The sequence below is a fragment of the Zootoca vivipara genome, chromosome 12, assembly GCF_965207765.1.
Source record: "Zootoca vivipara chromosome 12, rZooViv2.hap1.1, whole genome shotgun sequence".
In the NCBI taxonomy this organism is placed as follows: domain Eukaryota; kingdom Metazoa; phylum Chordata; class Lepidosauria; order Squamata; family Lacertidae; genus Zootoca; species Zootoca vivipara.
This window is the reverse complement of record NC_142595.1, coordinates 42,095,844-42,114,371: the sequence shown is the minus strand read 5'-3', so window position 1 is coordinate 42,114,371 and position 18,528 is coordinate 42,095,844. Positions and strand designations below refer to the sequence as shown.

Below are 18,528 nucleotides of genomic sequence, written 5' to 3'. Positions count from 1 at the left end.
CAGTACGGTTTGGGTATTGCCTCACCCCCTTTGATGTGCATGGTGGCCACTGTGGCGATGGGAGGCCCCTCCCCTGGTTGGCGCTGCATGCAATGTTCCAGACAAAAGTCCGATCCAAACGTGATGCATCTCTGGTGCCAACTGATGGAGGGGTCATGGCGCGCCAGCCAGCTCATGCCCAAGACGATGGGGGGGTCGGAAATGGTGGTGACGTTGAATGCCAGTGTCTCTGAGTGTCGTCCCACCGCCATTCTCATGGGGGGGTCTGGTGGGTGATGCCCCCCCCCAGCAACTCCCTGCCGTCTATGGTGGAGACGTGCAGGGGGAAATCCAGCTGCAGAAGTTGGATCTGGTGTGCTTCTGCAAAGTTTCTTGAGAAGAAGTTAGCCGAGGCACCACTGTCAATTACGCGAGTACCGTCAGGGGATAGCCATTTGGGAGCGTTAGCGTCACTTCTAGAACCACCCCTGCTCTGGGGGGGGGGGCTGTCGCTGCTCCTCGCTGTGCGGGTGGGCGGGTTGGGGCCGGTTTGTGCTAACTGTGCCTGGCTGCTGCCCCTTGTCTCCTGCAGCCAGGCTGTCTCGTTTCCCTGCTGTGGTGCTGCTTCAGTGGGGGAAGGCACAACCGTTCCCGCCTTTCCTTGCCACTCCCTGCGATGAGGGCAGTCTCTGACGCGATGCTGGGGGGAGTTGCAGAGAAAGCAATTCCCGCCTCTTCCCTCCTTGCGTCTTGGCGCCGCCGGGGTTTGAAAAGCCCGCGCGCGCGCTCCACCGATCTCCATCGGTTCCGGCTCTGAGCTCGGTCTGGGCGTGACTAGGGGTGGGCCCTGGGGTGGGGTTTGGTAATGTGGTCTGTCCTGGGAGCGTGGGAACCAAGGCTTTGCTGCGCGTGTCGTTTGTTTGTCATTCCATCTGGATTCCTGTCTCACCCCCACCACTAGCACCGCTTTGCTTAACTCTTCCATCGTCCGCAGTTTCGGACCTCTCGCTAGTTCATCCTTAACGTCTGAGTGCAACCCCAGGTAGAAGGCTGATTTCACTGGCTCACTGTGCAAATCCCACCCCAGTTTGTGCACTAGCATGGTGAATCTCGCCCAATAGTCTCGAACTGTCGATTTCCCTTGTGTTAAGTTGTGCAGCTGCTCTTTTGTGGCTTCCATCTCCGAATCACTAGCATACATGATTTTTAACGCTTCTAAGAAGAGTTTTGCATTCTTTATGCAATTATTTTTTTGCGCGATGAGCGGTCTGACCCATTCTCTGGCAGCCCCCATCAAATACTCTATGATGAAGGAGACTCTGTGCGCGTCATCTGGGAACTCTGCCGCATGCAGTTCCAGCGCATAATTTATTTCCGTCTCAAAGCCTAGGTACTCTCTCGGGTCGCCGCTAAACTTGGTGACTAGGGTCTGTCCCCTCCTCACTTGGACTAGCTGGGGCTGGGGCACCCCCCCACCTCTTGCAGCCTTTTCCTCATCAAGCTTTTTCTGTAATTCCGCCACCATCACCCTGAGTTGCTTCTCAGTCTCATCTTTCGCTCTCACCTGCTCTGCCAGTTTGTTCAGCTCCTCCCGCGTTGCTTGTGCTTCTTCCTGAGCTGCAAGTAATTGCTGGTGTGCCTGCGTTGCCAGGGTCTGTACGTTCCGCAATTCCTGTGCTGTGGCCTCGGCTTCCAGCCTCCACTGCTCAGCTTCTTGCGCACTCATCGCTGCCGCTCCAAAGTAGCCAGAAAGACTGGGAGGTTGCTGTCACGGTGCCTGGAGAAGGCTACTTCAGAGTAACGACTCTACACAGCTCTGCATTTTATGGTTTTATTGGTGCTGAGTATTTACAGTGCTAATGGCAGTGCTATTTACAAAGATCCATCTGTTTAGCTTGAATCAGAACCTCCCAGTGGCTTTTGGCGCGTTTTGCACCAACATAATAACTTGGGGAGACCCATCCTCTTCCCCCGACGCCTTTTGCGAAGTTCCGGAGTTGGGGGGACTGGCCTGCCCCCCTTCCTTTCCCCTTCCTGTCCCACCTGGGACGATGGCTCTCTTTCCCTGCCAGAGCCTTGGAACCCACTTCCTGTTTCCCCACTTGAGCTGGAGCTTTCCTTCTTTTCAGCCTCGCTCGGGTCTGGGCTGGAACTCAGGAGGGGAGGCTACAGCTTCGTGATATTCCTTGCCCCTCACATCCATTCCCCCCCCAGGCCCCCCTTCTCCCCTCCCTAGAGGCTGCTCGGGTGTCAGTGGTGACTGAAAACCTAGAAACTCCGTGCTGTCCGATCCGGTTGGTGTGAACACCTCCCCCCAGTCCCTCTGTCTCCCTCCTTCCTCCTGTGAAGAGGGAAATCCCAAAAAGTCCGTGGCCTCAGAACTGGTGGGGGTGAAAATCTGCTGCCAGTCCACCTCGTCCTCAGACTGAGTGGACCTCGGAACTGCCCATATCTCCTCCTCCGTGACCTCAAACTCTGCTTCCCATCTCCATGGTGAACTGCTTTCCCCCTCCTGTGTTTCCTCCTCCTCCCATTCCCGTTCCATGTGCCAGGGCTTGGGCCTGTGTGGGAAGAGGGCGTGGAATTCTTCCACTAAGAATTCCTCCTGTATCTGAGTGGCTTGGATCCACTCATTTTGGGATGGCGGGGCGTCCTCCCATGCCATGAGGTACTCCAGGCCCCCCACCCCCCTTCGTGAATCAAGGATGGCCGTTGCTTCATTGAGTGGCTCCCTGCCTCCACCCTCCACCCCTCCCTCGGGGGTCTGTGCGCTGTCTCGGAACCTGCCACTTTCCCTGTACGGAGACAGCAGTGATCTATGAAACACTGGGTGTACCCTCATGTCCTCTGGCAGTGCCAGCCTGAATGCCACCGGGTTTACCTGCTGCGTGACCGTGAAGGGGCCCAACCTTCTGGGTGCCAGCTTTTTGCACCTCCCTCTGGTGGGCAGGCCCTCCGAGGACAACCAAACCTTGTCCCCCACCCTGATGACCTCCCCCGGTCGCCTGTGACGATCTGCTCCCTTCTTGTACGCTTCCTTGGCCCTCTCCAAGTGCTCTCTGAGCTGCTGGTGCACCGTCTCCAGTTCCTCTGCCCAATCCTCTGCCTGTGGGCCCTCCTCCTCCTCCTCCCCCTCCCTCTCCGGGAAAGATCTGAGGTCGCGCCCGTAGTTGGCCTTAAAGGGCGACACCCCTGTGGAGACGTGCACCGCATTGTTGTAGGCAAATTCTGCCAGTGGCAGGCGATCCACCCAGTCCGTTTGCCTCTGGCTGACGTAACATCTCAGGTACTGCTGCAGAATGGCGTTGACCCGCTCCGCCTGTCCATTGGTCTGCGGGTGCCGAGCCGTCGACAAGCTGACCTCCACCTGCAGGAGGTTCATGAGCCGCCGCCAGAACCTGGAAACAAATTGGCGGCCTCTATCCGAAATAACTCTTAAAGGTAATCCATGCAGTCTGAATACGTGGTCAACAAACAGTTTGGCTGTCTCTTCTGCAGAGACCGCCCTGGCACACGGTATAAAATGGCACATTTTGGACATGAGGTCCACCACCACCAACACTGCGGTCTTGCCCCTGGACGACGGCAGGTCGGTGATGAAGTGCATGGACACTACTTCCCACGGCCTGTGCGGTGTGGCTAATGGCTCCAGCAATCCTGCTGGTGGTGCTCTGACCACCTTTGCTCGCTGGCAGGTGTCACAGCCCCTTACATAGTCCCGAACATCCTCCCGCACCCCTGGCCACCAGAAGTGTCTCATGACTAGGTGAGTGGTTTTGTCCCTTCCAAAATGACCCGCCGCCGGGTTGTCGTGCATCTGCTTGAGGACCTTACCTCTGAGCTGGTTGGTGGGCAGGTACAGGGCTCCCCTGTAAAAAAGCAACCCCCTCCTTTCCTCAAAGTCTCTTGCCTGCTCCCTCCCCCCTCGCAGCTCTCTGAAGATGCGGGTGGCGAACTCATCTGCTGCCGTCAGTGCTGTGAGTTCTGCCTCGCTCACCACTGCTGCTCCGCAGGACCATGCTGATGGGGGGAAAATGTGACGGGGTGCTGGTGGCAACTCCTCCTCCATGTACTCTGGCTTGCGGGATAGGGCATCCGCCCTGACGTTCTGCTCCCCCGGTATGTAGTGGATGGAGAAGTTGAAGTGCGAGAAGAACTCTGCCCACCGTATCTGCCGCTGGTTGAGCACCCTGGCTGTTCTCCAGAACTCCAAGTTCTTGTGGTCCGTGCACACCTGAATGGGATGCTTAGCGCCCACCAGGAAGTGTCTCCAATGCTGGAACGGAGCGTGGATCGTGAGAAGTTCCTTATCAAACACCGTGTAGTTGCGCTCTGGCTGGGTCAGCTTTCTGGAGAAGAAGGCACAGGGTCTCCACTCTCTGTTGGCATCCAGTTGCAGCAAAATGGCGCCCAAAGCTCTGTCTGAAGCATCGGTCTCAACGCGTAGGGGCGCATCCTGCACCACGTGGAACAGGTTCTGGTCCGAAGCGAACACCCTCTTGAGGCTTTCGAACGCTGCTTGCGCCTCTGGTGTCCACCTGAACTTCTGCTTGCCTCTCAGGCAGTCAGTGATGGGAGCCGTAACGCGAGAGAAGTTCTTGATGAACTTCCTGTAGAAGTTGGCGAAGCCTAGTAGGCGTTGGGCATCTTTGTTGGGCCTGCACCTTGTCCTTGTCCATCGCTAGCCCCTTGTCTGATAGCTTGTAGCCCAGGAAGTCCACCTCCCTGGTGTGAAACTTGCACTTCTCCAGCTTCATATACAGGTGGTTCTCCTTCAGGCGCTGCAACACCTCCCTGACATCCTTCACATGCTTTGTAAATAGCACTGCCATTAGCACTGTAAATACTCAGCACCAATAAAACCATAAAATGCAGAGCTGTGTAGAGTCGTTACTCTGAAGTAGCCTTCTCCAGGCACCGTGACAATAATAATAATAATAATAATAATAATAATAATAATAATAATTTATACCCCGCCCATCTGGCTGGGCTTGCCCTGCCACTCTGGGCGGCTTCCAACAAACATTAAAATACATCAAATATCACAGATTAAAACTTCCCTAAACAGGGCTGCCTTTAGGTATTTTCTAAATGTCAGGTAGTTGTTTATCTCTCTGACCTCTGATGGGAGGGTGTTCCACAGGGCGGGTGCCACTACTGAGAAGGCCCTCTGCCTGGTTCCCTGTAGGCTTTGCTTCTCGCAGTGAGGGAACTGGCAGAAGGCCCTCGGCACTGGATCTCAGTGTCCGGGCAGAACGATGGGGGTGGAGACGCTCCTTCAGGTATACTGGACCGTAGCCATTTAGGGCTTTAAAGGTCAGCACCAACACGTTGAATTGTGCTTGGAAACGTACTGGGAGCCAATGTAGGTCTCGGCGGCCGCTCCCAGTCACCAGTCTAGCTGCCGCATTCTGGATTAGTTGTGGTTTCCGGGTCACCTTCAAAGGTAGCCCCACATAGAGCGCATTGCAGTAATCCAAGCAGGAGATAACCAGAGCATGCACCACTCTGGCGAGGCAGTCTGCAGGCAGGTAGGGTCTCAGCCTGCGTACCAGATGGAGCTGATAGACAGCTGCCCTGGATACAGAATTAACCTGCACCTCCATGGACAGCTGAGTCCAAAATGACTCCCAGGCTGCGCACCTGGTCCTTCAGGGGCACAGTTACCCCGTTTAGGACCAGGGAGCCCTCCACACCTGCCCGCCTCCTGTCCCCCACAAACAGCACTTCTGTCTTGTCAGGGTTCAACCTCAATCTGTTAGCCTAGACCAGGCATCCTCAAACTGCGGCCCTCCAGATGTTTTGGCCTACAACTCCCATGATCCCTAGCTAAGAGGACCAGTAGTCAGAGATGATGGGAATTGTCTTGTCAGGATTCAGTCTCAATCTGTTAGCCGCCATCCATCCTCCAACCGCCTCCAGGCACTCACATTTACCCATGAAAAATATCAACTTTATTGGGGGAGGTAATGTGGACTGAAATTGGAATTAGGAGGATGTTGTGTGGACAGCGTGAAAAGTATAAAGAAATGGAAGGACTTAAATTCAGGACTTAAATGCATTAAATTCAGTTGTGGACAGGGCCAGGTTCAGGGGGAGTGGTGCACACAAAACTACATATTACATAAAGCAATATATATGAAATTCAGGCTTTTCACATTAGCAGTTTCCCTATGTTCATTTGGGGCTTCATGTTAATGGACTCCCTCAGCCTCAATTGGTATGAACAACAGTAAGAAATTATGGGCATTGTAGTAGGGCAATATCTTGAGGACTATAGGCTTACCAACCCTGCAGTAGAAGCAGACTCATGCAGGGGGGAGGGCAGCCAGGTAAACTTTCCCCAGGCCTCTGTGGCCTAAGCCAGCCAGGGGTCTTGGGAATTACACTGCTATGCTAAGAACAAGACTCCCACCCTGGGGCCTCAGGCAAGCTCTGCATGGGCCTGACTAGGACGATTGAAAGCAGTTAACAATGAAACAATGTAATTTATCAAGATAATATTGAAAACAACATAATAAAATGCCACAGCAACTGAACCAACAAATTAAGCAGATTATTGGTTTAGCCCTTTTCAAAGGCACCCTTAAGACCCCAGAACATGGTGAATAGCAGCTCAAGGTGTACATTTGCAATCAGATTATTCCGAAGAAGCCATCAATCAAGGGTATGTTCCCCCTCCTCTCTCTGAAACACTGGTGTATTATTTACATTTAAAGGGGGCAATCAAATAATACAAAGGTTGTGGAGATTTTGATTGAAGGAAGTAACATTGCTTCAGAGCACTGTGGGAAATTAACATTGGTGAGGTCGTCATCTGTTGCTGACATAGCTTGCCGTGTAAAGATTGCAAGGTCCAGCAACACAGGAGAGGCACAGCAGAGGGGCACTCCCAGGGCCCCAGCAAAAGTTTAGCTATCCTTCAGGCCATTGCCTCCTGGCTGGATGCTCCACCAGCCTGTGACCCAATACCAAACCTGGGACATGGGTGTAGACAGGGGGGGCAGGAGGGGGCAGTTGCCCCCCCTAGAAGCAAAAAATTAATGTATTTTACAGACCATAACCAGCACTTTTCCCCTCCAAAAACTGAAGTGGAAAGGGCTTTGCTTTAGCAAGAGTAGCTAAGTCTCCGCTTCCTGGGGGGGGGGGGGACAGCTGTAACAAAAACACATCAAATAAATAAAGCAAAGTGGCTACCAGTAGTTAAGCAGTTAAGACAATGGAGCAGATATCTCCAGGCAAGTTTCGATAGCTGACCACTTCACCCTATTGTTCTTCAGTGGAAGTTGTTAATGAGTATTCAGGAATAGCATTAAGACTATTGACGATTTAATGAGGGTGCAGAGGATTCAATTTGACTAAGGTGGCTCTGCAAGGCTAAAAGGAAGTGAATAAGAAAGGGGGGGGCTGTAGCTTTGACAGACACAGTGATGTTTATAAAAAGCAGTGGTGTTCCAGTCTGCCCCTCCTCCTGCATCTGTATACTGTAAATCAGGGGTGGCCACCTCCCAAGAGACTCTGATCTACTCACAGAGTTAAAAACTGGGAGTGATCTACCCCCTTTTGGGGGGTTCAGGTCAAAGCTGTTGAGTTTTTTTAAGGAAGGGAAGCCCTGTTTTTGGGGGTTTAGGTCAAACTTGTTGAGCTTCTTTTAGGAGGGAGGGAGGCCCATTTTTGTTTAGGGCTTCAGGTCATAGTTCAACTTTTTTTAGGGAGGAGGAAAATTTTGGGTGAGCTTTTTTTAGGGGTGCCAGTGACCTACCAGTGATCTACCACAGACATCCAGTGATCTACTGGTAGATCACAATCTACCTGTTGGACGTGCCTGCTGTAAATCAAGCAGAGAGAAAGCTGCTTACAAGGCTCCTGTACAGGCGTACTGGTATCTTCCTCTTGCTGCAGAGTTCCAGCATCACAGCGTCACCCAGAGGCACCCACAAATATGAGTTATCCCTCTCTCTATTTCTTCCTTCCTTCCCTCCCTCTTCCATCCTTAATAAAATACTGGGGGGGGGCAGATAAGCCCCACATAGAAAGCACATCAACATGGGGGGATGATTCTTTCAAATATTGTATTTACCAGTAATTGCGGGTGGGGGTGGGAGAGGCACCTAGGCCTCTAGGAGTTGGCTGCTATGTCTAGGAGTAGGACAATTCAAGAAAGCAGAATGATGCATATGCTATGGTAATATATCAATAGAATCATAGAATTGTAGTTGGAAGGGACCACAAGGGTCATCTAGTCCAACCCCCTGCAATGCAGGAATTTTTTCCTAAGGTGGGGCTTGAACCCACGACATGGTTGAAATATTATGCTGATATGCAGCAATGCCTCGGAGCTGTCGTGACTGCAGCCGTGCCTTGCCTCGCCCTCGCCCGCCCTGCCACCCCCTCTCACCTGCCCGACCCTCCCGTCCTCTTGCTGCAGAGTTCCAGCATCACAGCGTCACCCAGAGGCACCCACAAATATGAGTTATCCCTCTCTCTATTTCTTCCTTCCTTCCCTCCCTCTTCCATCCTTAATAAAATACGGGGGGGGGGGGAGAGATAAGCCCCACATAGAAAGCCCATCAACATGGGGGGGTGACTCTTTCAAATACGGTATTTACCAGTAATTGGGGGGGAGGCACCTAGGCCTCTAGGAGTTGGCTGCTATGTCTAGGACAATTAAAGAAAGCAGAATGATGCATATGCTATGGCAATATATCAATAGAATCATAGAATTGTAGTCGGAAGGGACCACAAGGGTCATCTAGTCCAACCCCCTGCAATGCAGGAATTTTTTCCTAAGGTGGGGCTTGAACCCACGACATGGTTGAAATATTATGCTGATATGCAGCAATGCCTTGGAGCCGTCGTGTCTGCGGCCGTGCCTTGCCTCGCCCTCGCCTGCCCTGCCACCCCCTCTCGCCTGCCCAACCCTCCCATCCTCTCCAGCCAAGCAGGGTAGCCACCCCCTCTCGCCAGCCCCAGAAGCACAAGGTGGCCGCTGCCGCCGCCGCCACAATGTCATCGGGCCCGCTGGCCCTGTAGCCCCGCCCACATTCCCACTTCGTGGCCCCTCCCCTCCCGTGCCTTGGCCCCGCCCCTGAACGACTATGGCTTGCCCCCCCCTAGTTTTGATCCTGGCTACTTCCCAGGTCCTGGGAAGGAAGGAGATGGAAGGTCCTGCGAAGCAGGCAGGCTGGATGTGGTAGGTGAAGTTGACAGGGAAATCCAGTTCCATAAGCTTGATGCCATTGTCTTCCCTATATCCCAAGAAGTCAGAGTGGATAATGATTTGCTTCATAAGGTGTGAAGGCTCTCAATATGAGGAAAAACAGGGCAGGATCTGAAACACTGTAGACAGAGATGCTAGCTACTAAAACAAGGCCAAAGTGCTGCCGTGCATTCAGAACTATGGAATAGAATTTCACCTATGTCACGAACCAGGCCAAGGTCTAGTAAACACATGTGGAAGCAATTAGGCACATTTAAAAACAGACACATACGGTCACAGATAATAATGTCAAGGTTGCCAGGAACAGTATCAGCCACAGGTGCCACCTTGCTCCCATGATTGAGGGGACCTGGGGCCATATGACATCAGCACACACCCCATTGGGCAAAGGATTCCTGCTTTTCAGTGCATTGTATTAGATGACCCCCGGGGTCTTTTCAAAATCTACAATTCTATGATTCTCAGACTCCCAACAGAGAAAATGATTTTTTTTTCCTCAGAGCTTCAGATTTTAATCCCCTGTTTACTCTTTACTCCAGAGTGAATTCGATGGCCATGTTTTATGTCTGCCATCCTCAATCACCAAATAATAATCACTGTTGGAAGCCTGCTAACAAAAGATGTATAGACCATCATGTTTCTTGCATGGAAGTCCCCCAGTACTGCATAGCTGCCAAGTTATCCCTTTTTTAAAGGGATTTTCCCTTATGCTGAATAGGCTTCCTCGCGAGAAAAGGGAAAACTTGGCAGCTATGCAGTACTGCGGAGACAACTGTGCCCACTTTCAATGTCACCTCGTGTTGATCTGTCTGGTTAGTTGCCAACACACCTTCTTAACTTTTAAAACAATTTTTAGAAATACTTTGGAGCACACAGACACACTAACAGGATGGATATGTCTGTAATATAGTAGTGTTATAAGCCTTTAAAGAGGTAACCAGATCTTCAAATTCAAATTCCATGAACCTATGGGAAAAAATAAAATGTTATGCCACTTTGTTTTCTTGATTCATGTCAAAGGGATTTCTGAATATTTGATTTCCAAATGTCAATGTGGATTCATGGTTCTAAATCAAATCAGGGACAAACCGATTCTGTCTGAAAGAGGGGTGAATCACCGAATCAGGCTCTAAATTGAATGGTGGGGTGGAGCCTGCACATATCTGGTGAAAATACTTTTTTTTTTCTGATCAATCCAGGTTGAGAATTAAGACCAGATAGAGATTTACTTGTAATAATATATTGACAATAATTGCTCTCAGGACTCAACTATATAGCTGGAAATAAAATGTTTCAAGTGTGTTGTAAAATGCATTATACAAATGTGACATTAATGGTGATGGTGAGCTTTGGCAATACATTTTTCAAATAAATAAATAAATTGGGGGGGGATTTTCATGTATTTTATGTGTGTCTAGATTCCACCTCAGTCTTCTTGACAATACATGCTACAAGAGAATAATGTATGTGTAAATGTATGATTGTTTTGCTCAAAGCAAAGTAAGTCAATTTTACAAATGAATTTTCAACTGTGGAAATTTGGAGTCTAGAAAAAACTATATAAGGCAGCAGCTGAACTTGTTTTTCCAAGTATTCTACTGTACACACAGAGAAAAGCACAAAATACAACAAAGGGCAGGTTTATTTTTTCTTTATTTTTTCTTCCTTATTAGCTGTTCCCTATTGTTCAGCTCAGGCCTCAGAAGGATTATATAACATTTGGGGGCAAAGATGCAAAGCAGCAGCCCACCACCGGAGGCTAAGATGGAGAAGATCTCCACAGCTACCATATATTTTCCTTTGGTGCTCAGGTAGGAAGGAATAAAGGACAGCCAAACACTGCAGAAGACCAACATGCTGAAAGTGATAAACTTGGCTTCATTGAAACTGTCTGGTAGCTTCCTGGCGAGGAAAGCCACAGAAAAACTTACAATTGCCAGGCAGCTCATGTAGATGAGGACACAGTAAAACATTGTCACAGACCCCTCATTACATTCTAGTATGATTTCTTCTGTCACTGAGTGCATGTCCACATCTGGGTATGGGGGAGAGGTTGCCAGCCACACAGTACATATCCCTGCTTGAACTATGGAGCAGGAAAGGAGAATGGAGTGGCCTAGTCCTTTCCCCACCCATTTTCTCATCCTGGATTCTGGTTTTGTAGCCATGAAGGCCAAAACCACCATGAAGGTTTTTGCCAGGACACAAGAAACAGCGGTTGAGAAGATGATGCCAAAAGCTGTTTGTCGGAGGAGGCAGGTCACCTTCTCTGGTCGGCCAATGAAGAGCAATGCACAAAGGAAGCAGAGCAGGAGAGAGATGAGGAGAGCGTAGGTGAGGTTTCGGTTGTTTGCAATGACAATGGGTGTGTCGTGGTGTTTTATAAATGTACCAAGTACCAAAGCTGTGATCAAGGAAAGGGAAAGAGAGAAACAAGCTAAACTGATGCCCAAAGGTTCTTCATATGACAAGAAGCTTATATCCTTGGGTAGACATGCATCCCGGTTCTTGCTTGGATAGTCTTTTTCTGGGCATTTACTACAGTCATTCATATCTGGGCGGGGGGAATAAAGAAATAAGCTCATATCATATCAGTTTGCTGAAATGTTTCCTTTCTGTCTGAAAAGAAAAGAGCTCTCTTTAAATCAAAATACATGATTAGTACTGTCTGGGCCTCTTCAAAGTGGTATTGTTGAATTTAATTGGTTCAGAGCTATGTGGTCCTGTAAGTGCCACAGCCAGGGCCATTGACACCTGAATGTTTATTCACACTAGCCTGGGTGTAGCCTGTGTAATTCAGAAGGAGTGACAAGGCCACCCTTGATGTATTATTTGAACCACATGCCATCCAACTACCCTCCATGCATTGTCATTCTCATTTTATTGGCATATTTTCACTATCTGAAAGACAATGATCACAAAGAGGCAGAATCTGTCTCACACAGTAGATTATCTCTTTTGAAACTTAACTTCAGTCATCCTTACAACACCTTTCAATTATTAGTGCTGAGACTGGATCTATTTCTCCTACCATCCTGGTTTGCAATCTTCCCCTCTGCACATGGGATGCAATCGTAGCAGCAAGGTGGCTGTCCCTCCTTCACTTTCTTGCTTGATCCTGGAAGACATCTCTCAGTACAGACAGAAAGCGGCTGAGTCTAATCCATAAATGGAAGAGCAGAAGGTTAATCAAGTGAATAATGAGTTTGGACATATTGTTCTTGGGCCGTTCTCTATGTTACTAAGCTGACCCAGCATTTCAGCAATATGTAGAATAGACATATATATATATATTAGTAGTAATGTTTGAAGTGATGTGATATTCCCTCTATTGTTCTAGGATGTGCAGGTGTTGTGCTCACATAGCAGTGCCCTATCTCTTCTGCATAGATTGCCCTGCCAATTAATGCACACTCTGAAGTTTGCTATAATTGTTACTTTTGAGTTTGTTGTCAACTAGCTTTTCATCTCTAGAACTGATTTTGGTGCCGATTGCTACGCCTATTCTTCGACCCATCAGATGCTGTCTGGGGAAGAGACAAATAAGGGATTTTTGAGGAATGCAATCTTGGTGAAGTCCAAAACAGCAAAAATTCTGGATAAATCCTTGAATTGGAATGAAACTATCCAAGATCTAGGACACTCATTGGAATGCTGCAACAAAAATCTAAAGACGTTAAGAAAAAATATATACATTTGAATACATATTTTGAGATAACTCTTTTTTGAAGACTGATGCCATCCATTCCTAATGCTCAGTCGCTTGCTCTTTACACTTTTACTCTAAGCACTTTTGCTCTTAGCTTTCTCATTCACTCTCTCAATCTTCACCAGTTCTCCTGCTTGTACCTCTTCCACTTGTGTCTGTCCTCACTTTCTTCGTCTGGTATTACAGTGGTACCTCGGGTTATGAACTTTATTCGTTCCAGAGGTCTCTTCTTAACCTGAAACCATTTTAACCTGAGGTGCACTTTCGCTAATGGGGCTTCCTGCTGCAGTCACGCCTCTGGAGAGTAATTTCCAGCGTGCGAGCCAGTGTGGTGTAGTGGTTAAGAGCGGTAGACTCATAATCTGGGGAACCGGGTTCACGTCTCCGCTCCTCCACATGCAGCTGCTGGGTGACCTTGGGCTAGTCACACTTCTTTGAAGTCTCTCAGCCTCACTCACCTCAGGGAGTGTTTGTTGTGGGGGAGTAAGGGAAAGGAGAATGTTAGCCGCTTTGAGACTCCTTCGGGTAGTGATAAAGCGGGATATCAAATCCAAACTCTTCTCTTCCTCTTCTTCTTTCCATTCTCATCCTGGGGCCAAGTTTGTAACCTGAGGTGTTTGTAACTTGAGGTACAACTGTATTGTACCTCCTTTTCTCAACCACCTCATTTCCCCACCATTTAGCAAGAAAGGCGAAATCCTGGGGCTTATCTATTTATACATCTTCTTACAGTCAGTTAAAAACCAGTATTTTATAACTGTAAAAAATAAATAAATCCTAATTTCGTTTCTTTATTTTAATATAGATTTCTCTTTTTACTTAATATTCAAGTTGCAGTCTCCCCGCGGACAGAAAGAACCCATTTAGTTACTCCAACTTTTCACTTGTGTGCTCTTTCGGATATAAGATTGCTTCAGGATCACAATGATCATTCACAACTTCACTTCATGGTTTCATCTTCTTTCACCAAGCACACCCTCTAGTGCAGCGGATATATATGCTGAGGCCCTGATTGGCTGAAAAAAACCTGTACTCTTGTCTCCAGGCCTTTTCATAGAAAAAAACTGTTATTTGACCTAGATCAACACACCCATATTCAGATGAAGGTTTGTGTGATGCAAAAACCACATTTGGAAAGAAGCAGCTTGTGGTGCTGTCCATTAAAGGTTTGGATTAGAGTAAAACAACCTAGCTTTTATTTTGGTCTGAACTAGGTTCCTTAAAGTACATTTGCACAGTTATCCTTGCAAAACTGTATTTTGTAGTAAAAAGATTCTTCTGTTTTGTAATCTCCTTAATAAAATATTTTCCTTTATAACCTGAGTAGCTTCTTGCAGTAAGCTTTTGGCTCTTAATCTGATACTTGGATGCATTGGTCATATTCTGCACAGTAACTTGCAGTTGATAAGACAGTGAGTAGACATACAGGTGAACGATAATTGCTTCTGCAACATTGAATCTCTTTGGAATTATCTAACAATGTGGTCCTACCTGATTAAACCAACTGTGCCATGTTATGGCATCTTCATCAAGGATGAATGATTGGTCTGGTGGAGCCTGTGGATCTATCCTCCCAACACTCACTCTGTGGAAACTTTGGTTGGGGAATATAATCCAATTGACGATATCTAAGCTAGACACCACCTCCCCATTCTGGTTGATGAAGACCACATCTCCGGCAGTATTGTTAAATGAGATACTTCTCAGAAAGTGATGGACCTAGATTGAAAACAGAAAATGCACTAGTTTGGAAATGGCTGCAGTTCTAATACATGGCTAAAGTATCTTTTTCTTGTGGGCAGGACCTACAGCAAGTGGTGGGTGGTGATTAAGTCAACTGTGAGTGGAGTCAGGTCCAAGGATGGAGAGACCACCAATTTTCTCTCTCCCCAAACTTTCTCACCCTTTCCCCATTTTTTAAAACCGTTCTTTCTCTCCACCGCCCCACACTTCTTTTCCTCCCTTCCTCTTCATCCTAGGAGACAAAACAGTGGTATGCGACCACCTGCTCTGAGGGAGGATTTGGTGTATATGGGATAGAGAAAATGCTGAACATCATTCTTGACCATTACCACTGCTTGTTATCTGTAAATGCAGTGACATCTCAGTTGTCTCCAAACATCTCTCTTAAAAATGCTTTTTCTTCTCTGAGAGGATTGAACCAGCTGACAACATTTCGAAAACCCATACTTTGTGAGGGAATCACAGGTCTCTTCCTGTTGAGCATGTTCAACCTATTACCTGCCAAAACTGTGGATCCTTATTCTTCTCTCCCCCTCTGTACATCATTGCTCTGTGCCTGAGTCTGGATGCGGACATGGCATGTAAAGCATGGGCCAAGGCGTAGACAGCACTGTGGATGCTGTAACTGTGGCCTGTCATGCTCATTTCAAAAAATGTTCCAGGAAGGCTCTCCAGCTTCTCTTCTCCGGTGCAAATATTCCCTTCCACCTTGTATGAAGTGATTTCTGGGAATACACATCCAAAGGCCTGTTGCCAGAAGTCCCTGATAAAACCATCCCCATCTGTGGTGGAAGGTTTTCTGTGCACAACATACTGATGAAATCCTGGTGGGTTTCTGAAGTGAATTTCAAAGGATATAGCACCATTGAATATTCCTGAATCCCAATTCCTTTGAATGACAAATGAACTGAACTCAACCAGAGCTGTTGTTATCCATACTTTACTTTTCACATTGTTTGTCATGTTGTCATGTTCTGATAGGTATGCAAGCCATCTAAAAGTTGCCATGGAATAAGATTTTCCATGGGCTACCATTACATTAGCTTTGCTGCTAAAGATTTTACGGTTTATAATTTCCCCCTGTCGTAGCAAGTCAAACATTTCAGAACTAAAACTAAGATCGGGGATTCTTTGTAGGAGTGCAATGCAGACACCACTTTTGGTAAACATTGGGGAAATGGTTTGCACAAATCTTTCTCCATTTTCATTGTCCGTAGCAATGACTCCAATCCACGTCCACCTGAAATGCAGAAGCAAAGAGAGAATTCCCTTATACTGAAGGGCTTCTGGGGCTGCCATCTGGTAGAAGGGAAGCCCTGGGCTTTTATCATTCATCACTGGAGCAGAGCCGTAAATGAGCTAAAGAGGAAATGGAGGAAGAGAAGAGACAAAGTAGAGCTCTTTCCAAGTATTCATAATCATTATATGGTGAACCCTGTTAGTCAAATATGCCCTTTTGCCAATATTTCGGGGTTTGTGTGCCTCTCTCTCAGGTATTCAAAAGACACACATGCAAATGGGGTGAAAACTGGAATCTTCTCCCATCTCTGGTTTTTAAAACTTTGCTTTGATGACTGCAGAGGGGCATTGTGTCTGTTTTATATTCGTTTTTTTATAAATCTTGTTAATGCTTCAACACTAGAGTAAGATGTTACGTCTATTTTACATTTAAAAAACAAGAAACTTTTTTGTGTCATTGCAAGATTTGGCAGGCTCTTGTACAATGGATAAAACTGAATGGAGGAATATACCATGCCTCAAACAGCAGATTACCTAGACATTATCTGGCTTTTTCAGAATTGCAACTTAGGTCAGATATACATTTCTTATCTGGAACTTCGTCTTTCTTCTTCATGATGCACATGCCCCATCACACAGCAAAGCTGATTCTTCTCAGACATTTATTTCATTTGTGAATCAGCTGCTAACTACTCTTACTGTTCTCCTGCAGAAGTGGATGGTATCTGCCATTTGCCATAAATCCACATTGTGGTGCCGTAAAGAGGAATAGTTATTGTACTGGCTCCTACCTGTTAGTTTTTTAGCTGTAAGCAATTCCCCCACTTCCCCAGCAGCTTATTTGACAGGCCCTCCTCACTAAATCTTCCACTGGCACCTAAATTCGTACTTTATTTTCCAAGGGTCTCAAGGTGGTGTACATGGTTCTCCTTCCAATTTCATCTTCACCCTGAACTGATGCCGAGGACCCTGTCTCTTCATCTATGCAACTAATAGAGGTATAGTACATAAGTGTCTTACCTGCGGAATCTTATAGATATCCAAAAGAGTTGCCACATAAAAGGAGATTTCAGAATCCAGTCCACCAATGACCCCAGTCAGATTATTTTCAACATCACATATATAGTTAGGGACAAATTTCTCCACCATGGATAAAAGCAGCAGTGTGGCAAGATATGTGCTCCTTGCATTGTCATAGCTGTCATATAAGTGGAAGCCCAAGGTGATATTGGGTAAAATGTGAGGGTCTTCGTTGATCTCCTTGACTGCAAATGCCAAGGCCACAATGTGCTGGTAATCCTTAGGCAGCACCCTAGAATGAGAGTTGCAAACAGCCCTTGAGATATTTTAGAATGGTTATCATACCTCCCCTCTGTCTCCTATATTTTATAGCTAAGCATGCCAAACTTCCTCAACCATTCTGCATAAGGCTTGGTTTCCAGACCCTTGATCATCTTTGTCACCCTCCTCTGAACATTTTTCCGCTTGCTAATCTCCTTCTTATATTGCTGTAATCAATACTGGATACAGGTGTGGTCTGAGCAAGGCAGAATAGAGCAGTACTATTACTTCCTTTGATCAGGCCACTATACTTCTGTTGATGCAGCCTAGCATAGCATTAGCTTTTCTTGCTGCGGCATCACATTGTTGCATAGCTGCCAAGTTCTCCCTTTTTTTAAGGGAAATTCTCTTATGCTGAATAGGCTTCCTCGTGAGAAAAGGGAAAACTTGGCAGCTATGCATTGTTGACATATGAAAAGCCACTGGGGGTGGCTAGCCAGTGGATCATTCCACTGCTGTAATAAGTGAGTAGTGTAGTTCTTACACAAGCTCTTCAGGCAGTGCTGGTGGGGGTTCCTCAGTGAATGTTGCTGGAGAGGTGAAGAAGCCACCATGGGAAACAATGCCACCAATGAGGAACTCTCCTGGCTGATAATACGTGTGAAGTGGACGGTGTGGATCTTGGAGCCTGCATTTTGCTATATGAGCCTGACATACTTCGTAAGAAATCAGTTCCAGCAGCCAGAACACTAAAACTACCATCTTTAATATGAGGGCTACTTCTTGTTTTATGCAGAAACCATGATATTTATGGCAATACTAGAATAGGTTTCTCCAAGATAAAAAATTGTCTCATTTAAACAGTGGTTTAATTTCCTGAGAGGACACAATCTGGGAGTATCCAAAAGCAGACTTGCTGATCCCAGACACTATTTAAATAATTCTGGTTAAGTTGTAGTATCCTTTGTGTTATGTTGCCAGTGGCCAAGAAAATACACAGGGATTTTTGAGGAGCAGCAGATTAATTATAGCCCTGTTAATAACTAAGTAGGAGTGTAGTTATTCATCTAGTGCTCGGGATTTCTTGTGGAATTGCCGAAGATAATTGCTGAAGAAAATATTCAGAACTGTTATTTTAATTTCCCTTTCTTTAGATAATAATAGACCAGCGGTGCATGGGTGAAATGAGAACTTAGAAGCTCATAATAGAAGACCTTGTAGTCAATGGAGACTCCAAAATGTAGCATGGTGTAGCCAGCGTCTTGGAAGTTGGCTGAGTGAACCTGGATTCACACCAGCCATGTGACATGAGTTCAATGGCCGCTCATTGCTGTTCTGGGGGATGGCAGTTGTGTCC

At 47.2% G+C, this 18,528-nt stretch overlaps 1 protein-coding gene across 1 annotated transcript; it reads right to left on the bottom strand.

The window, feature by feature from the left end:
- Positions 1 to 10,851: 10,851 nt before the first annotated feature.
- LOC118095616 (vomeronasal type-2 receptor 26-like) lies at positions 10,852 to 16,004 on the bottom strand. The gene is made up of 4 exons (XM_088655252.1): positions 15,150 to 16,004; positions 14,400 to 14,627; positions 12,231 to 12,357; positions 10,852 to 11,753 (listed from the first exon to the last, which is right to left on the bottom strand). Exons 1-4 carry the CDS (start codon positions 15,984 to 15,986, stop codon positions 10,852 to 10,854), a joined length of 2,094 nt encoding a protein of 697 aa, XP_088511378.1. The 5' UTR covers positions 15,987 to 16,004.
- Between the last annotated feature and the right edge of the window lie 2,524 nt (positions 16,005 to 18,528).

Bases quoted from the DNA above. Each gene is read 5' to 3' on its own strand.
- LOC118095616 (XM_088655252.1), bottom strand. From the start codon at position 15,986: ATGAATGATAAAAGCCCAGGGCTTCCCTTCTACCAGATGGCAGCCCCA. The intron at 14,628-15,149 runs GTAATAGGTTGA...TTTTCAATCTAG, and splicing joins AGGATCCACAGTTTTGGCAG to GTCCATCACTTTCTGAGAAG. The intron at 12,358-14,399 runs GTAGGACCACAT...TTTATGGATTAG, and splicing joins GGCACAGTTGGTTTAATCAG to ACTCAGCCGCTTTCTGTCTG.